General features: G+C 51.0%; 1 protein-coding gene and 1 non-coding gene across 3 annotated transcripts in view; one reads left to right on the top strand and one right to left on the bottom strand.

The window, feature by feature from the left end:
- The window catches only part of Ccdc187 (coiled-coil domain containing 187), a 62097-nt gene that overhangs the window by 26201 nt on the left and 18122 nt on the right, over positions 1-17774 (bottom strand). Inside the window, exons 5-10 of one of the 2 annotated variants that reach the window (XM_045137939.1) lie at positions 16469-17625; positions 15925-16019; positions 7593-7662; positions 7078-7444; positions 6621-6729; positions 2443-2558 (exon numbers count right to left, since the gene is read on the bottom strand). In XM_045137939.1, coding sequence (XP_044993874.1) covers positions 2443-2558; positions 6621-6729; positions 7078-7444; positions 7593-7662; positions 15925-16019; positions 16469-17625 — 1914 coding nt within the window. The remainder of the gene's footprint in view (positions 1-2442; positions 2559-6620; positions 6730-7077; positions 7445-7592; positions 7663-15924; positions 16020-16468; positions 17626-17774) is intronic. The other variant, XM_045137458.1, reaches the window with a different exon arrangement.
- Positions 68-172, top strand: LOC123458215. The gene has a single exon (XR_006635512.1). It is a non-coding gene; the product is annotated as a U6 spliceosomal RNA (small nuclear RNA).

Here is a 17774-nt window from a genome sequence, read left to right as displayed (position 1 = left end):
TCTCTCTCTCTGTCACTTTCAAATAAATAAATAAAAATAAAAATAAATTTTAAAAAGAGCTGTCCTTGTGCTTGTTCAGCAGCACATGTATGAAATTAGAACGATACAGAGAAGGTTAGCATGGCCCCTGTGCAAGGATGACACGCAAATTTGTGGAGCGTTCCACATTTTTAGAGGCTCCTAAGAGCTCATCACTGAAGTAGACATAAAACTCACCCACCATGGCTCAGGGAATTTTGCAGAACAGGGGGCAGAAAGACTGTAAGAGCCACAGGTTGAGACATCATGCCCTGAGGCATTCGCTCCACCCAAAAATAACTGACTGCTGTTCCCATGATGTATAAACCACAACCCCACAGGGAAAGCCTGCAACCCCACTGAGGAGAGTCCTCAGTGGAATGGGGGAAGGGACGAGGGAAAAGACGGTAGCAACACATTGATGTATCCATACGAAATATGTTGTTAATAATAATAATAAACTGAAACCATAGAGTAATTGGGGAAATGAGCAAGAGTGCTGCTATCTCAGTGAACCTGATCTCAGCACAAGGGTGAAGGAGATTGACATAGAGGACACTCAACACCTACCAAATCAGAGATCCAGAGACACAGAGGCTCCCAAGAGCCCATCATTGAAGCAGACCTAAAATGAACCCAACATGGCTCAGGGAAATTCGTAGAAGAGGGGGTGGAAAGATTGTTAGCGCCACAAGTTGGGACATTATGCACAGAGACATTGCCTCTTCCCCAAAACTGATGGCTAACCCCACAATGCACTACCCACAATCCCCATGGGGACAGCCAGCTGGGGTCCCTTCGGAAGGGGGACAGGGATGAGGGTAAGGATGGTACCAACATGTGATGTTTATATACTGAGTATGTCCATAACTAATAATAATAATAATAATAATAATAATAATAATGACTTGTCCTTGACCATCACATAATGGCCACCTTACTGCTCAGCCCATCTTGAGGAGGACAGGGTACAAAGCCAGACAGAGATAGACAGATCCCCCTGTCCATCTCTGAGCCACAATTTCTGGGGAGTGATAAGGCTGTGCCCTGATTCAAATTGATGTTGACATGATACCAGCTTCAGAAGGTATGGATCAGGCCACCAGGCCCAGGAATGGATCAGAAATGGACCTAGGACACCGGGGAAGGCTCAGCCCCACTGGCCTTCTGCCACGGCATGATGTGGCAAGAAAACCCTTAGCAGGCCCCTTGCTTTCAACCTTCCCACCTGTGGAACTGTGAGCCAGGAAGTCTGTTTGTTATGCTGCCCAGCTCCAGGTTTTCTGTTACAGCATACAAACAGACCAAGATAGGCTGGCGACCTGCTTGGGCCATCCTTGGCCATGGCCCCTCCCTGTATGTGTGCCTCCTGCCCCTCCTGCCTCAGGATGTCATGCACTGGGAACTCCTTCCTGCTCATCTCCTTACTGTCTGCAATCCTAAAATGCAGGTGTCATGGGGACAAGAGCTTGGGCTGCCATCAGTGGCAGGCATGCCACATTACTCAGCCAGTGCATGGCAGGAGCAGTAAGACTATGGGTCATGGAGGCTCTCTGTACCCCTGAAGCCTGGGAGACTCAGTAACACCCGCCTGAAACCTACAGGTGCCCCATACAAGGCAGGAAGGGTCTCCAGTAGCCAGAGTCAAGGGACTCCCATCTGCTCATCTACACATAGTGTGAGCCTACCAGGTACTGCTTCCACAGACATATGTCCTGGACTCCTCTGCCAGTCCACACAGGAGCTGAGCCACACTTTCTGGGTATGGCCAGGGCTCTTAGCTCAGGTCTGAGGTCCCTTTCCCCAGGCTCTACCCTGGAGGTGAAGCCTGGAGCTCTGCTAACTAGCTAAGCCTTTCTCAAGGAACAAGAACACCTAAGAACCGGAAAAAGAGGGGAGCGGGGGCTGGAGAGATGGCTCAGCAGTTAAGGTGCTTGCCGGCAAAGTCTTAACTAACAGAATTCTATTCCCCAGTACCCACATAAAGCCAGACAGATGCGCAAACTGGCACATACATCTGGAGTTCATTTGCAGCAGTTAGAGGCCCTGGTGCACCCATTCTCTCTCTCTCTCTCTTCTCTCTCCTTGCAAATAAATTTAAAAAAAATATTTTTTTATAAAAAACACAGCAGAGTCCTGGGTGGATGGACCCTAGAAAAGTAAAAAGAATGACACTCTTGGGCTACAGGAAATGGCCATTCTAGAAACAGCGATGACCCACGTCACAACAGACACGACAGGATCAGAGTATGGGCCAGAGAACCTCAAAAACACTTTAATACTGATATGTGGTTGCTGGCCACAAAGGAAAGGAGCTCTACCCTGCAGGACTAGGCTCGAGCTAGGCAGTGGAGGGAGCCCCTGACAGGCTGCCCCGGACGCCTGACCAGCCAGCCCAAGTCCTGTCTGCAAGCCTGCCCTTACCGCAGCTCAGGGTGGTCCTGGGCGTTACCAAGCCCGCCCCTCTGGCTTCTGGCATTTCTTCCAGCCAAAGGGAGTCAAGCGTGGGATCTGGTGCAGCCAGCGGCGTCTCGAGAGAGCTGGAGAACGAAAAGTGTGTGGTGAGTGAGGCCGGGCCGTGGAGGAGGCAAGAGGAAGTACGCGATGTGGGGACAGCACCCCACTCGGCAGGACTCGGGACACGCATGGCCCCAGTAGCTCTCAGACTCAGGCAGGACTTGAAGGCTAAAGCTCTCTGTTAGGGAACTGGCCTCTGACCCAGAGAACAGCAGCAGACAGGTGGCACACATGTATCAATGGCCAGACGCCCACAGCCATCATACCCGAGTATGGACACAGGGAATAGGTGTGTGTGTGTGTGTGTGTGTGTGTGTGTGTGTGTGTGTGTAACATCAACTCTGTCACCACCAGGCTCTGGGGGTAGAATCAGAACCCCATCTGCCAAAGCGGCCATCCTGGTCATCTCTGCCAGCTGCCAAGGACACTGCCCACCAGGCTATGCCAAACAAGGGTTCCACATCATTCCCGTCCCGCCCCACAACTCTGCCTCATGGCTAGCACCGTGGCCCTGAGCTGTCACAAGGCCTCTGAGGCAGGGCTGGGTCCTGGAGGAAGAGCTCTAGCTGTGGCCAAGGACCAAGGCCTGGCTAGACTCAGGAAGCTGGCCCTCCTCACTGTGCCCAGGCAGAAGCAGCTCAAGTGGGTGGTGAGCCACTGAGCACAGGTAGGTAGCAGCTGCTAGGATCAGAGGACACTAAGACACGGAAAATGAGTGTGTAGTGGGCGTTTGTGCCAGGTGTGTGGGGGCGGCAAGCACAGCCCCGCCTTGCTCCACTTTCTCCCTCGGGCACCATCTGTCCCTTGCACACAGTGACCCAGAATCCACCTGAGTCGTTGAAGATGCCACTCACACCTGTGTGCAGGAGACTATGGGGCCCATAGGGGCCTGTCTCACCCCTGCTGAACCTTGGGTGCTGTGAGGGGCTGAAAATATGGTAATGACCATCACTTGGGCCCTTGCCTGGAACTCAGGGTCTTCCAGCACAGATGGACATTAAGTTGAGGCTGCAAGGGGCTATAAAGCAGCATGGGAGCACAGACGTGAAAGAAGTTTCCAGAAGGCAAGAGCAGCTCTGCAATGGGGTTGAATGCCAGGATGGGTGGGGACAGCCGGAAACCCCTCGCCTTGAGATAATGGCAAAAGGTCCAGAGGCCCTGTGAGGAAGAGGAGGAGGTCCCGTTCCAACTCAGGACTCAGCCCGAGAGGCAACAGAGCCAGGTAGTGGAGGACACACCTGAAGGGCATCAAAGGAAAGCCACAAACCAGGAGAGGCAGGCTCGAACCCTGGTTTTTAGGGCTGAAGTGTCAGGACCGACCTGCTCGTGAACACGAAACATACAAGACCCCACCTACCAAGGGTGTCCCAGCAGGCCTCTGTTCCTACCCCTCACCCCTGCTCCCCCAGAGCCCGGTAGGTGATTTCTTCCCATCTCTTCAGGTCTCTCTGGGGCTGCCGGGCTGGCTGGGGGTCTGCAGTACCCAGTGTCCCAAGCAGGTGGTCTCATCCAGGCTATGATCACAGAAGGTAGAAGACTGGGGGGAAAGCCAGGCTTATCCTCCTGGCTTTGTGTCACGAATGCCAGCACCGATCCCTAAAGGCAGACCTAGTCTGTCCTTCTTAAAGCCTGGGACACTGAAATGAACCCTATGACTATTCTAGGCCCTGATGAGGGGGCTGGCGGTTTAAGAGGAGGAAAACCAGCCTAATGCTGCCCCCTAATGGCCACTGGGCATCAGTGAGGACACGGGCCCAACCTGGCCTCGCTCCCGAGGAGGTTAAAGGCATCAGAACAGGTGGGAAGTGTCCCGGCTCCAGAAGCGGGCAGCAGCAGGACGGCTTGTGTTGCCCTCCCCTGTGGATGACGCACTGGGCACTCGCCTTGACCTTGTTCCACAGACAGAGCTGGGATTGCACACACTCCATTACAGGGCAGCCACGGGCCTATCAAAGAGGCAGCGACAACCACCCTCTGGCTTTCACACTGCGGCTACTTGCGCCCCGACTGCGGCCTCCCCGCACAGCCCACTCTCCCTGCACTGAGATCTGCTCCCGCCTGCCTTGCACGGCCCCTCCCTGTGTGAGCGACATTCTGGTCACCAAGCGGGGGACAGCCCAGGCTACAGCCAGAAGTATGATGCAGCCTTGTTGCTGGAGATGAAGCCGAGGTCAGAAGTTATCCTTGGGCTGGAGAGATGGCTTAGCAGTTAAGCGCTTGCCTGTGAAGACTAAGGACCCCGGTTCGAGGCTCGGTTCCCCAGGTCCCACATTAGCCAGATGCACAAGGGAGCGCACACATCTGGAGTTCGTTTGCAGTGGCTGGAAGCCCTGGCACACCCATCCTCTCTCTCTCCCTCTCTCTGCCTTTCTCTCTGTGTCTGTTGCTCTCAAATAAATAAATTTTTAAAAACTGAACAGAAGTTATCCTTGTAGACTCAAAAAAGCAGGGACAGGGGCTGGAGAGATGACTTAGTGGTTAAGTGCTTGCCTGTGAAGCCTAAGAACTCCGGTTCAAGGCTAGATTCCCCAGGACCCATGTTAGCCAGATGCACAAAGGGGGCACACGTGTCTGGAGTTTGTTTGCAGTGGCTGGAGGCCCTGGTGCGCCCATTCTCATTCTCTCTCTCTCTCTCTGTCTGAAAATGTTAAAAAGCAGGGACAAAGGGCCAGCCAAACCCTCAAGATGGTGGCTGTCCATCTTCCTCACCTCAGGTCATAGTTCTGAGATTTTTGAACCCAAGTTCCTGGACTACCCAAAAACAGACTTCTCCGGCTGGGCTGTGGAATCCCTGCCCAAGGACGGTGAGGCAAAGAGCCTGAAGTGATTCAGGAACTACTGGCAGGAGGCACACGGTGCAGGGAATTACCAGAAAGGGGCCTGTGTGGGATTGAGGGCCCTGCTTAGGTCTGGACCCAAGCAAGAGAAAAAAGCAGGCGAGTGAGAGGAGAAAGGACTTTTTGGGGTGGCAGAGGAGGTTTTCAGGAGAGAGGACCAAACATGTTGCTGACCCTGGGAAGAAGAAAGGTTATGGCCGTGAAAGGACTGGGACACTTAGCTCTCTTGTGGGCAGCTTAGGGGTCAAGCACCAGCTCAGAGTCAATCACTAGAGTCTCTAGAGGGACAAAGCTTTCCTGAACCCCACTACAGGATGGGTGGCATAGGATGGGTGTCATTCCTAAGAGTAGAAAGGGACCCAGGGTGAGATGGGCCTCTGGATTTAGAGCAGGTCATCAAACACACGAAAGGTGCTTTAAAACACTCGTGTGGGCTAGATGCAGTGAAGGGCTGGGGACAGAAGCCAGGAGAAGGTACAAGGGACAGGTGGCCCTGAGAACTCAGGTGTGGAAACAGGGAACCTAGATAATGTGATAACTCCTGCGTCAGAGCCCCTAGGCCCAGACAACAATCAAAAAGAAGCCAAGATGTTGGGCTGGAGAGATAGCTTAGCGGTTAAGGCATTTGCCTGCAAAGCCAAAGTACCCTGGTTCAATCCCCCAGGACCCACGTAAGGCAGATGCACAAGGTAGCGCACATGTCTGGAGTTTGTTTGCAGTGGCTGGAGGCCCCAGCATGCCCATTCTCTCTCTAATAAATAAATACTTTTTTTTTTTTTTTTGGTTTTTCAAGGTAGGGTCTCACTCTGGCTCAGGCTGACCTGAAATTCACTCTGTAGTCTCAGGGTGGCCTCGAACTCTCAGCGGTCCTCCTACCTCTGCCTCCCAAGTGCTGGGATTAAAGGCATGCGCCACCATGCCCAGCATATAAATAAATATTTTTTTTAAAAAAAGACGTCAAGATGTGTTTCCCAGAGGCTCAGAGCTAACACAAAGGAGTGTCTGTAGGGAATATGTCCTGGAGGTATTTCCACACACTGCGAGGCTTGAGCCAGGGCCCAGTGTAAGCTGCCCAGCTCAGAGGTGAACAAGAGCTACCATGTGACACAGGCCAGCATTATAGCCAGCATGACCTGTGACCTAGTGCAGGTCCTATGGGAACTACGTCACTCCTCGTCTGGCTTGCCACACCCAGGATCAGCATGGGTCTTCCCCACGGGGGATTTGAGAGGAGGCTCCATGACTCACCTCTTTGTGCAGGTACTGAGAGTGCGGAGGGCAGCTGCCTCTCTCTTCCATCTCTTTTCCAGCTCCCAGACTCTGTCCTTCATGACACCTTTGGAAGGGATATGACTTCCTGAACCTGCAAGGCAAGGGGGTGACGTAAGACAATGTGGCAAGAGTGGTGGATATAGGTCCCTGCTTGCCTCTTGGGGAGCCGGAGAGGGGGGAGTAGGCACAGTAGGAGACTCGCCCCTTCTCCAGCGTGGAATGAAGCAGCTATGGCCTGTGCCACATGCCACCTATGAGCATCAGCTACTGTCACTGCTCATATCCCCTGAGCGGCTTCTGGCTATTGTCTTTCTACTTCACTCTCCAGACAGGAAACTGAGAGGCAGGAAGAGAATGAAATCCTGTTGCTTCCAGACCACAGCCACCCCCCTACGCCCCGCAAATGGCATGATGCCCAGAGCCCCAGCCTTACCTTGCAGTTGGCTGTGGAAGTGGGGCGCCGCACTCAGGCTCCGTGGCTTCCAGCTGGGGCTCCATGGCAGCGTCTCACCATCCAAGAGGTAGGTGGTGGGAAAGGGCTTGGCTTGTAGGTCCTCCCAGTCCCGAGGGTCCTGAGGCATCTCTCTGTCCCCATTGGGCACCAAGGCTCTGGGGCAGGTGGAGGCCGCAAAAGTGGGGATGGTAGACACAGAGGTGGAGCTCAGGGGCAGCATATCTGGAGCCAAGTCACCAGCCTCATCTAGTGACACCGACCTGCGCAGTTTGGCCGTCAGGAGATCGATGCGCTTCTTGAGGACGTCGGCCATGGTCTCCAGCGCCTGCAGCCGAGCCTGCTTGTACTGCAAGTGCAGAGGACCCAATGGGCCCACGCAGTCAGCCTCCAGGGGTCCAGGTAAATGCATAGCCCCCCTCCCCCTGCAGGTAGGTCTTGGATTTTCATGGGGCCCAGAGAGGAAGTGGTAGGCAGCGGCAGAGGGTGTCACTCACGCCATCCGGGTGGCCGCTAGTGTCCAGGGTCTCAGTGTGGTTCCAGGCTCTGTTCAAACACAGACAGAAGCTACAGAAAGACAAGAGTGAAGGCCGGGCGTGGTGGCGCACGCCTTTAATCCATTCCAGTGGTAGGAGTATCACCATGAGTTCAAGGCCACCCTGAGACTACATAGTGAATTCCAGGTCAGCCTGGGCTAGAGTGGGATCCTACCTCAAAAAAACAAAAAAAAACAAACAAACAAAAAAGACAAGAGCAGGCAGACACTCAGCCCTAGGTGACGCGTACAAAACACACATATGTGAAGTGAGGAGAAGCAACCAAGGTATCTGTGATGCTATGGACAGGGAGAGAGCTGGCCATCATGCATCGCCACTCTCGGCTCTCAATAGAACAAAGGCCCAGGTGTGGATGAGGCATGGAAAAGCTGGTGGAAGGTTCCAGATGCTACAGACACTGGGGAAACAGTCTGGTGGTTCCTCAGATATTAAACATCACATCAGGGCTGGAGAGATGGCTTAACGATTAAGGCGTTTGCCTGCAAAGCCAAATGATCCCGGTTCAGTTCCCCAGGACCCATATAAGCCAGATGCACAGGGTGGCGCACGCGTCTGGAGTTCATTTGCAGTGGCTGGATGCCCTGGAGTGCCCATTCTCTCTCTATTTCTCCCTCTTTCTCTCAAATAAAAATAAATAGATAATTTTTAAAAATCACATTACCACGTGATCTGCCAAGTTCACTCCTGGGTAAAAGTGTCAAAAGCAAGGGCACGAGCAGATGCCTGTGAACTGTGCTCACAACGGTGGAAGCAACCTGAGTGTGGACACGTGATCAGCAAGCAGCAAGGGGCCCGGCCTGGTAATGGGCTGTCACTCAGTCTTGGCAGCAAAGGGGGGTCTGACACTTGCTACATCAGGGATGAACCTCAAGGTCATCATGTTGTGTGACATGACAAGTTATAGAAGGACAAGCTTGATGTGATTCTATGTCTTTGAGGTCCTCCGGGTCATTAAATCCACAGAGATAGAGGATGCCAGGGGCTGGAAGGTGCTGAGCGGTCAGTGTTAATGGGGACAGTGGTTCCATTTGGGAAGAGAAGGAAGTTCTATGGATGAATGGTAGTGACATCATCAGCATTATATATTATTATGAATGCAACTCATGCCGCTGGGCCATGCACTTAACAGTGGGAAGCTGAGTGGGTCACTGCAGACTCATAATCCCAGTGCTTGGAGAGTGAGTATTGCAGTCAGGTTCGCATTGCTGGTAGAAATCACCCAACCAAGATCAGCTTGTGGGAAAAAGAGATTTATTTTGGCTTACAGGCTCAAGGGGGAAACTCCATTATGGCAGGGAAAACGATGGCATGAGCAGAGGGTGGACATCACCCCCTGACCAACATAAGGTAGACAATAGCAACAGGAGAGTGTGCCAAACACTGGCAAGGGAAAACTGGTTATAACACCCATAAGCCCGCCCCCAACAATACACTGCCTCCAAGAGGTGCTAATTCCCAAATCTTCATCATCTGGGAACCTAGCATTCAGAACACCTAAGTTTATGGGGGACACCTGACTCAAGTCACCACATTCTGCCCCTGGCCCCCATAAACTGATATCTATACATGATATAAAATACAGTGTATTAAATCCAACTTTAAAAGTCCCCATAGTTTTTATCAATTCCAATGATGTTCAAACATCCCCATAGTCCAAGAACTTTTAACTGAGCCATAATACCAAAAAATCCCCCAAAATCCCACAATGGCACAGAATAAACATTCACATTGCAAAAGATGGCATTGGGCATAGCAAAGAAATATTCAGCCAAAACAAGATTTAAAACAATGAGGGCAAACATCAAAGTCTGTAGTTTTAAGTCCAACAACTCTAACCAGTGACAAATCTCCAAGTTCTATAATTCTAACCAGCAGCAAGTCTCTGGCATTCCAGTTTTGCCCCTCCAGCTAGGCTACTCACAGTCCTGGAAAACTTCATTGGGGCCGGCAGCTTTCCTTAGCAGCCATCTTGTGGTCCCAGCATCTCCACTGGGTCTCCACTGCAATCCACGGTTCATCCTCATGGCCCCATGGGTTCTCCATGCAGGCATCCAAGCAAACCTGCTTCACATTGCCCATGGCCATATCCAAAACACAACACAGTGTTGTAAACTCAATGACCCTCTCTTTCCTGCACTTCTTTTACTCCACAATACCAGGTAGGGTGCCAATTTGTTGATCCAGGAGGGAATAAAACAGACTTTGAAGAATAGGACACTCCTTGAGCACTCAGGCCCCTTCTAAAGAGTCTACATTCTTCCTATTGCCCCAGTGCAGGTCAGTTAGCCCAATCTCAAATGTTATAATTTCTCAATTGCAGCTGGATGGGCTGCAGTTCACCCAAAGATTTTTCTTTCTGTACCATATCCCTCTGCTCACACCAGTTCATTTCTACACAAAGCAACCCTGCACAACTTCTCAGGACACAGGCATAACAGCAAGCTTCTCACACAAACTGCTAGCCCTGTCCAGGCAAAGCTCTTTTCCACCCTCATAATTCAAACCTCATAGTCTATAGTTCTTATTACATTCAGGTCTTTCAACTCTGACCAGAATAGTCCATCAAGCTGTACTTACAGCACTGAAAGGCATCTCTTAGGCCAAAGTTTCAAGTCCTTCCACATTCCTCTTGAAAATAAGCTCCAAAAGGCCAAAGCCACACTCAGGTGTCTAGCAGCAATCCCACTCCTCAGTACCACTTTACTGTTGCAGCCAGGTTTGCATTGCTGGTAGAAATCACCCAACCAAGAGCAGCTTGTTGGAAAAAGAGGTTTATTTTGGCTTGCAGGGTTGAGGGGAAGCTCCACGATGGCAGGGGAAAATGAAGGCATGAGCAGAGGGTGGACATCACCTCCTGACCAATATAAGGTGGTTGATAGCAACAGGAGAGTGTGCCAAACACTGGCAAGGAAAAACTGGCTATAACACCCATAAGCCTGTCCCCAACAATACACTTCCTCCAAGAGGCATTGATTCCCAAATCTCCATCAGCTGGGAACCTAGCATTCAGAACACCTAAGTTTATGGGGGACACCTGAATCAAACCCCCACAGTGAGGTAGGAGGAGCGTGAATTCCAAAGCCCAAGTCACAGAGCAAGACTCTCAAACAAGCAAAACGAAGCTGGACCTTATGAAACATGCCTGTAATCCCAGATAAGGCAGAGGCAGAAGGGTCACAAATTCAAGGTCTGCCTGGGCAACTTAGTGAGATTCTGTCTCAAGATTAAGCCAGGCGTGGTAGTGCACGCCTTTAATCCCAGCACTTGAGAGGCAGAGGTAGGAGGATTGCTGTGAGTTCGAGGCCACCTTGAGACTCCACAGTGAATTACAGGTCAGCCTGGGCTAGAGTGAGACCCTACCTCGAAAAACAAAACAAACAAATAAATAAATAAGATAAAATAAAGATTAAAAGTTAAAGCAAGAAGGAAGGAAGGAAAGAAAGAAAGAAATAAGGGCCGGAGAGATGGCTTAGAGATTAAGGCGTTTGCCTGTGAAGCCTAAGGATCCAGGTTTGATTTTGCAGGTCCCACATAAGCCAGAGGCACGTGGTAGCACATGTGTCTGGAGTTCGTTTGCTGTGGCCAGAGGCCCTGGCGTGCCCATTCTCAGTCACTCTCTATCTCTCTCTCCCTCTCTCTGTCTCAAATAAATAAATAAATAAAATGTCTTCAAAAAAAGAAGGAAGGAAAGAAAAGACTAGAGATGTAGCTTAATGGTAAGGGGCTTGTCTAGCATGTACAAGGCTCTGGGTTTGATCGCCAAGTAACCCAAGTGGAGGAGGAAGCAGAGGAGGATGACCGTGGGGGAGAAAACGCGTAAGACAAAAGATGTAGAGGGGTTGATCAGCAGGTATTGAGCTGCAGTTAGAAAGGTGCATGAACTGCTGGAGTGCTAAATAAAACAATGATGTGTTGTACATTTCAAAAAGAGAAGAAGGGGCTGGAGAGATGTTGGGGTAGCGCTTGCTTGTGAAGCTTAAGGACCCAGATTCAATTCCCAAGTACCGACATAAGCCAGATGCATGAGATGGCACATGCGTCTGGAGTTCGTCTGCAGTAGCTGGAGGCCCTGGTGGGCTCATTCTCTCTCGAAGTAAATAAAAAATAATATATTTAAAAATCTAGAAGAGGGCTAGAGGGATGGCTTAGTGGTTAAGGCATTTGCCTGGGAAGTCCAAGGACCCAGGTTTGATTCCCCAGTGCCCACATAAGCTAAATATGCAAGGGGGCACATGAATGTGGAGTTCATTTGCAGTGACTGGATGCCCTGGTGTGCCCATTCCCTCTATCTGCCTCTCTGCTCTCTCTCTCTCAAAATGAAAAAATAAGTAACATTTTTTAAAAATAGGACTGAAGAGATGGCTTAGTGGTTAAGGCACTTGCCTGCAAAGCCTAAAGAACCAGGTTAAATTCCCCAGGACCCACATGAGCCCAATGCACTAGATGGTGCATGTATCTGGCATTCATTTTCAGTGGCTGGAGGCCCTGAAGTGCCCATTCTCTCTCCCTCCCTCTCTCTCTCTCTCTCTCTCTCTGTTTTTCTCTCTCAAATAAATAAATAAAAATTTAAAAAAATTTAATCAAAAAGAAAAGATTTTTGAATGCTTTTTTTGCCATATAGAAATGATAAATGTTTGAAAAGGGTGTATTTAACCTAATTTAAACATGTAATGCCTACTTACATCAAAACACCACATGGTATCCCATCCATATGTACAATTTTTATGTTTTTATGTATCAGTTAAAAATAAATTTAAAATCCAGATGGATTGAGAAAAAATGGTTATAGTTGTAAATGTTATGTTATGTGTATTTTAGCACAATTCTTAAAAGTAGAAATAAAAAGAGCCTGTATATATAGAAACTTGGGCTCCTACAATGAATGGGGTCACCCTCTCCAGCTAGGGGAGTTAGGAAGTCAGGCAGAAGGCTGCTCTAGCTGCTCTTAGGTGCCAGGTCTGGGTGGGCCTGAGTCCGCCCCTGTCTGGAACCAAGGGTCAGGTTTCAAAGTTCACACATGCAGACCTCTGATTTGTCACTGGCTCTCCATTTTATTTTATGGCTGCTGCAAATGAACTCCAGACACATGCACCACTTGTGCATCTGGCTTTACATGGGTACTGGGGACTCAAACTCAGGCTGGTAAGTTTTGCAAGCAAGTGCCTTTAACCACTGAGACATCTCTGCAGCCATCCATCTTATTTTTTAAGACAGGGTCTTTCACCAAACCTAGAGCTACTAATTCAGTTAGATGAGTTCTCTAGCAAGCTCAAGGGATCCTGTCTCCACCTCCCCAGTGCTAGGATTATAGGTGTGTGCCATTGTGCCCAGCTTTTATGAAGGTGTTAGGAATCCAAACAGAGGTCCCTATGCCTGCATGGCAAGCATTTTACCCACTGAGCCATTTCCCTAGCCCTCTTTGGGAAAAAAAAAATATTTTTTTTCAGAATTATGTTTTGAGAATATAAATGTTCCAGGGCATGATTTTTTGGTTTTGGTTTTTATTTATTTATTTAATTGAGAGCGACAGACTGACAGAGAGAGAAAGAGGCACACAGATAGAGAATGGGCATGCCAGGGCCTCCAGCCACTGCAAACGAACTCCAGACACGTGCACCCCCCTGTGCATCTGGCTTACATGGGACATGGGAAATCAAGCCTCGAACCTGGGTCCTTAGGCTTCACAGGCAAGCACTTAACCTCTAGGCTCTAATTTCTCCAGCCCCAGGGGCATGATTTTTTAAAAGAAAATTATGAGAGAGAGAGAGAACTGGCATGCCAAGGCCACAAACTCCAGATGCATGTGCCGCATTATGCATCTGGCTTACATAGGTTCTGGAGAGTCGAGCCTGGGTCCTTAGGCTTCGCAAGCAAGCACCTTAACTGCTAAGCCATCTCTCCAGCCCTGGGGCCATGATTTTTAAGATTTTCAGTATGAAGGATTTTGCTCTTTTGGGATTATTGTGCTCTGAGTTATCTTTGGAGACCTTGGTATAAACTCCCAAGAATATCCCCCAGAGAAATTAAAAAGGGGTCCAAACAAGTTACATGCATGCCCATATTTCTGGCAGCAGTGTTCTCAGCAGCTGAAGACAGGAGCAACCTGGCTCCCCGTCAATAAGCAATGGGTAAACCAAATGTGCACTGACCAAAGAGCAAAAATCCCAGGCTGGAGAAATGGCTTAGTGGTTAAGGCACTTGCCTGCAAAGCCTAAGAACTCATGCTCAAATCTCCAGGTCCCACATAAGCCAGGCACACAGTGATGCCAGCATGCAATGCCGTACATGCACACAAGGGGGTGCAAGTGTTTGGAGATCATTTGCAATGGCTGAAGGCCCTGGCATGTCCATTCTCTCTCTCTCTCTCTCTCTCTCTCTCTCTCTCTCTCTCTCTCTCTCAATTTCTCTCTTTCAAATAAATAAAAATAATAAAAAGAGAAAATCCCGGCACAAACAAACCCCTGAGGGTGGGGTACACAATAAGAGAAGCCAGACCATAAATGAATACACCATGGATAGGAAATGCCAGTGGCTGAGGAAGGGGATGGGTGGCAGCTTCTTGTGCGGATGTCCTCAAGGAGTACTGGAGATGGACAGAGGTGGCGTTTGCGTGTCATTGGAGGGTCAGCTCAGTGCCACCAAGCTGTGCATTTAAAAATGCACCATTGTCTCACGTTCCTCCTCTTCCCCTGATCCCAAAATGCTTTTGAATACACTGATGCCCCTTCGGCCTGCTTTCTCTTGCCCCAAGCACTCTATCCCTTATCTCTGAGTGCTCATCCTCCCCTTGTGCCTGGCGTTTTGATGTCGTAGCTGTTGACAAGGGTAACAGGCTCCTTGATTCTTCCTCTGTCCTCTAGTGGGGTACACAGAACCCATCTCCCTCGCCTTCTATACAAGAGAAGCCTCTGCCTCGCTCAGGACCAAGTCATAGCAGCATGCTTCCCTTGCGCTGACGGCGCGTGCTCACTGTCAACCTCGCCCCTCTGCCACGTCTAGCCATCACGAAACTGCCTCCTCACCACCTGCCCTGAAGGGAGACCCACTGACCGCATTATCCAGCCTCTCCCATAAGAACTCATCGCCCTACGGTCAGCATGAAAAAAATTAACCTTGATCTCTTATCATTAACAAAAGGCTGAAGCTGGGCATGGTGGTGCACACCTTTAATCCCAGCACTTGGGAGGCAGAGGTGGATTGCCATAAATTCGAGTCCACCCTGAGACTACATCATGAGTTCCAGGTCAGCCTGGACTAGAGTGAGACCCTACCTCAAAAAAAAAATTAAAAAAAAAAAAGAAAGAAAGAGGCTGAAATGTTTGGTCGGGAAAGGCTCCCAAAATGGAGTCACCAAGGACAGCAGGATGGCAACAGACATAAGGAAATGGATATTACCCACATTCTTCAAGAAACCGCCCAGCCATTATCCCTTCCTTGCCTAACAATGCCCCAGGTCATGGTTTCCTGCCCCCTTATCTCATAAGTGGCCTGGTCACTGTTCTGGTGTCACACCCTGGCTATCTTAGATCTCCCCTAAAGAAACATTTTTTATTCAACTTTTCACCTTCCTCCGTTTGAAAAGCCCTATAAAGCCCACTATCTGGAAACTCAGGCTGGCTGTGCTCCTCTCTTGTGAGCCAGCCCAGGCAGCTCATGTTTTTTCCAAATGCCTCAAAAAAAACAGGAAGAAAGAAAAACCAGTCATGGTGGCACACGCCTTTAATCCCAGCACTCCAGAGGCAGAGGTAGGAGGATTTCCATGAGTTCGAGGCCACCCTGAGACTACATAGTTAATTCCAAGTCAGCCTGGACCAGAATGAGACCCTACCTCAGGAAAAAAAAAAAGAAGCCACCACTGGACTGGAGGGATTGCCTAGCAGTTAAAGTGCTAGCCTGCAAAGCCAAAAGACCCGGTTCAATTCCCCAAGATCCATGTAAGCCTGATACACAAGGTGATGTATGCTTCTGGAGTTTGTTGGCAGCGGCTAAAGGCCCTGATGCACCCATTCTCTCTCTCCCTCTTTCTCTCTCTCTCTCTCTCTCAAAATGAATAAATAAATAAAAATTTTAAAATGCGCCATTTATGTTCACAGTGACCATCTCACCACAGCAAAAGCATAATAGCAGTGACTACACTGTACAGCACTGGGGTGCCACAGGCAGGGGAGGAGAAAGGTCCCAAGGAGCCACGCCGCCATGGGCAATGTCAGGAGAGCCTCCAGAATTAACCTTCCACCCTGAGCGACCCACGGCCCTGCCTTGGCACGCTCACCTGGCTGGAGCCTCCTGGTCTCCCACTACCACACCAGATGTCACCTTGCTCCACTCCTGCACCGGTGACTTTAGGCTCTCAGGGGTTTCCAGGCCCTGAAGCAGAGAGGACACCGTTAGAACTGTAGGCCAGGAAAAGCCCCCCCCACACACACACACACAGCTCCATCTCTCAGGCTCAGAGCTGGGCTCAGGCCTCCACCTGAGGTCTCAGACTGGATCCTCAGAGCCTTGCTGAGAATTGGGGGCGGAGGGGGGTCCCACCTCAGAAGTTGTGATGGGGCCAAAAAGGTCTCCCTAGAGCCCTGTAGTACCCATGGAGGCAAAGGGAAAGCAAGTTCAGCAAGTTCACCAGGGCCTATGTCTAGCCTATCTCCTCAGTGGAGTTTCCTCCCCAGGGAAATGCCAACAGACGCCCTTGTTCTCTAGCAGCAAGGCTGCCAAGAGCCAGCACTATCTCCATCCTTGTCAGTGGGTGTCAGGCAGCTGGGGATGCACAGCCTTGGGCTCACAACCCCGTTCTTGTCACTCACATCAGTACGTACCCCGGACTGTGCAGAACTGGGAACAAAGGTGACAATGCCAGGTCTTCTCTGGGACACCACTGGGTCGGGCTTGCCAAGGACTGCCTCCCTCTGCTTGCGGTAGACTTCCTGCAGCCTCTGGTTCCGCAGCTGCTGAGTGCGTGCGGCCACGGCCTTCTGCTCCAGCGCCTGCCTCTGCCTGGCCTGCGCCTTCTGACGCATGAAGTCACGCAAAGACTCGGAGCTGTACTGGTGGCCCAGGGCCCTCCGCAGTCGTGGGCAGGGTGGGGACTGCTGTGTGTCTTGCTCCTCTCCAGGAGGGTTCTGAGAGAAGCCCTGGGCAGGCCTCACCCAAGCCTGCTTGGCTCTCGAAGGAGGGGGGTTGGCACTGCTGCCCTTGCAGTGGGGGCTGGATCTCTGCACAAAGGAGGTGCTCCGGGGTCGCTGGAGGGTAGGACAGGGCCTTTCCAGAGTGGGCCACAGACTGGGACCAGGGACCTTCCAGTCATCATAAGCCTCCCACGCCCTCTGTCGACCGGCCTGCCCAGCCAGGGCACTCCAAGGTCGCTGTGAGAAAGAGCTCAGCTTTTCAGGGGGACTGTCAGGCCTCTGGAAGGAAGAGTCGCGTCCGTGGGGTGTCCAGACCTTGTGTGGATAGATCAGTCCAGCCAGGGAGCTCCAGGGACGCTGTGAGGAACTCAGCTTTTCAGGGGGAGTCCCAGGCATCTGGAAGGAAGTGTCCCGCCCCTGGCCTGCCCAAATCCTCTGTGTACAGGACTGTTGCTCAGCCAAGGTGTTCCAGGGCTGCTGAGTGCCAAGGCCTCCAGCTTTGTCTAGGGTGGGGTACTTCCCCCCCGTCACAACCTTGTCACTCTTCAGGAGGGAGCTCTGCATGCCCTGGGTGCTCTGAGGCCCCTGCTGCCCCTTCTCTGCCAGAGACTGTGGTTTTGGCTTTGATGGTATGGGTTTCCGCCCAGCCCGAGGGCGCCTGGCCAACTCCAGCCCAGCCTGGATCTGCTTGCGGAGGTCTTGTAGGATGGCCATAGCAGTTTGGATTGTGGCTGGCTGTTCCTGGGAAACCAGATTGGGTGTGTGCCGGTCACTGTGGGCGCAGGAGGGCTTGGGCAACCAGGTGTGGGCAGATGAGGTCCCGGCAATGGCAGCTATCTTGTCAGCTCCTGCAAAGACAAGCAGGGATGTAGTGTTGGGCTCTGTGGTCTGGGGGAAAGGGGAGAGCCGTTCTTGCAATTCAGGGACACCACGGGGCTACCAGGGAGGCTCCAGCTTATCCTTGTGAGCTCCCTCTTGACCTCTGCACTCATTACCG

The sequence above is a fragment of the Jaculus jaculus genome, chromosome 1, assembly GCF_020740685.1.
Source record: "Jaculus jaculus isolate mJacJac1 chromosome 1, mJacJac1.mat.Y.cur, whole genome shotgun sequence".
NCBI lineage: Eukaryota > Metazoa > Chordata > Mammalia > Rodentia > Dipodidae > Jaculus > Jaculus jaculus.
The sequence above is the reverse complement of the archived record's forward strand: the minus strand, read 5'-3'. Positions and strand labels throughout refer to the sequence as shown.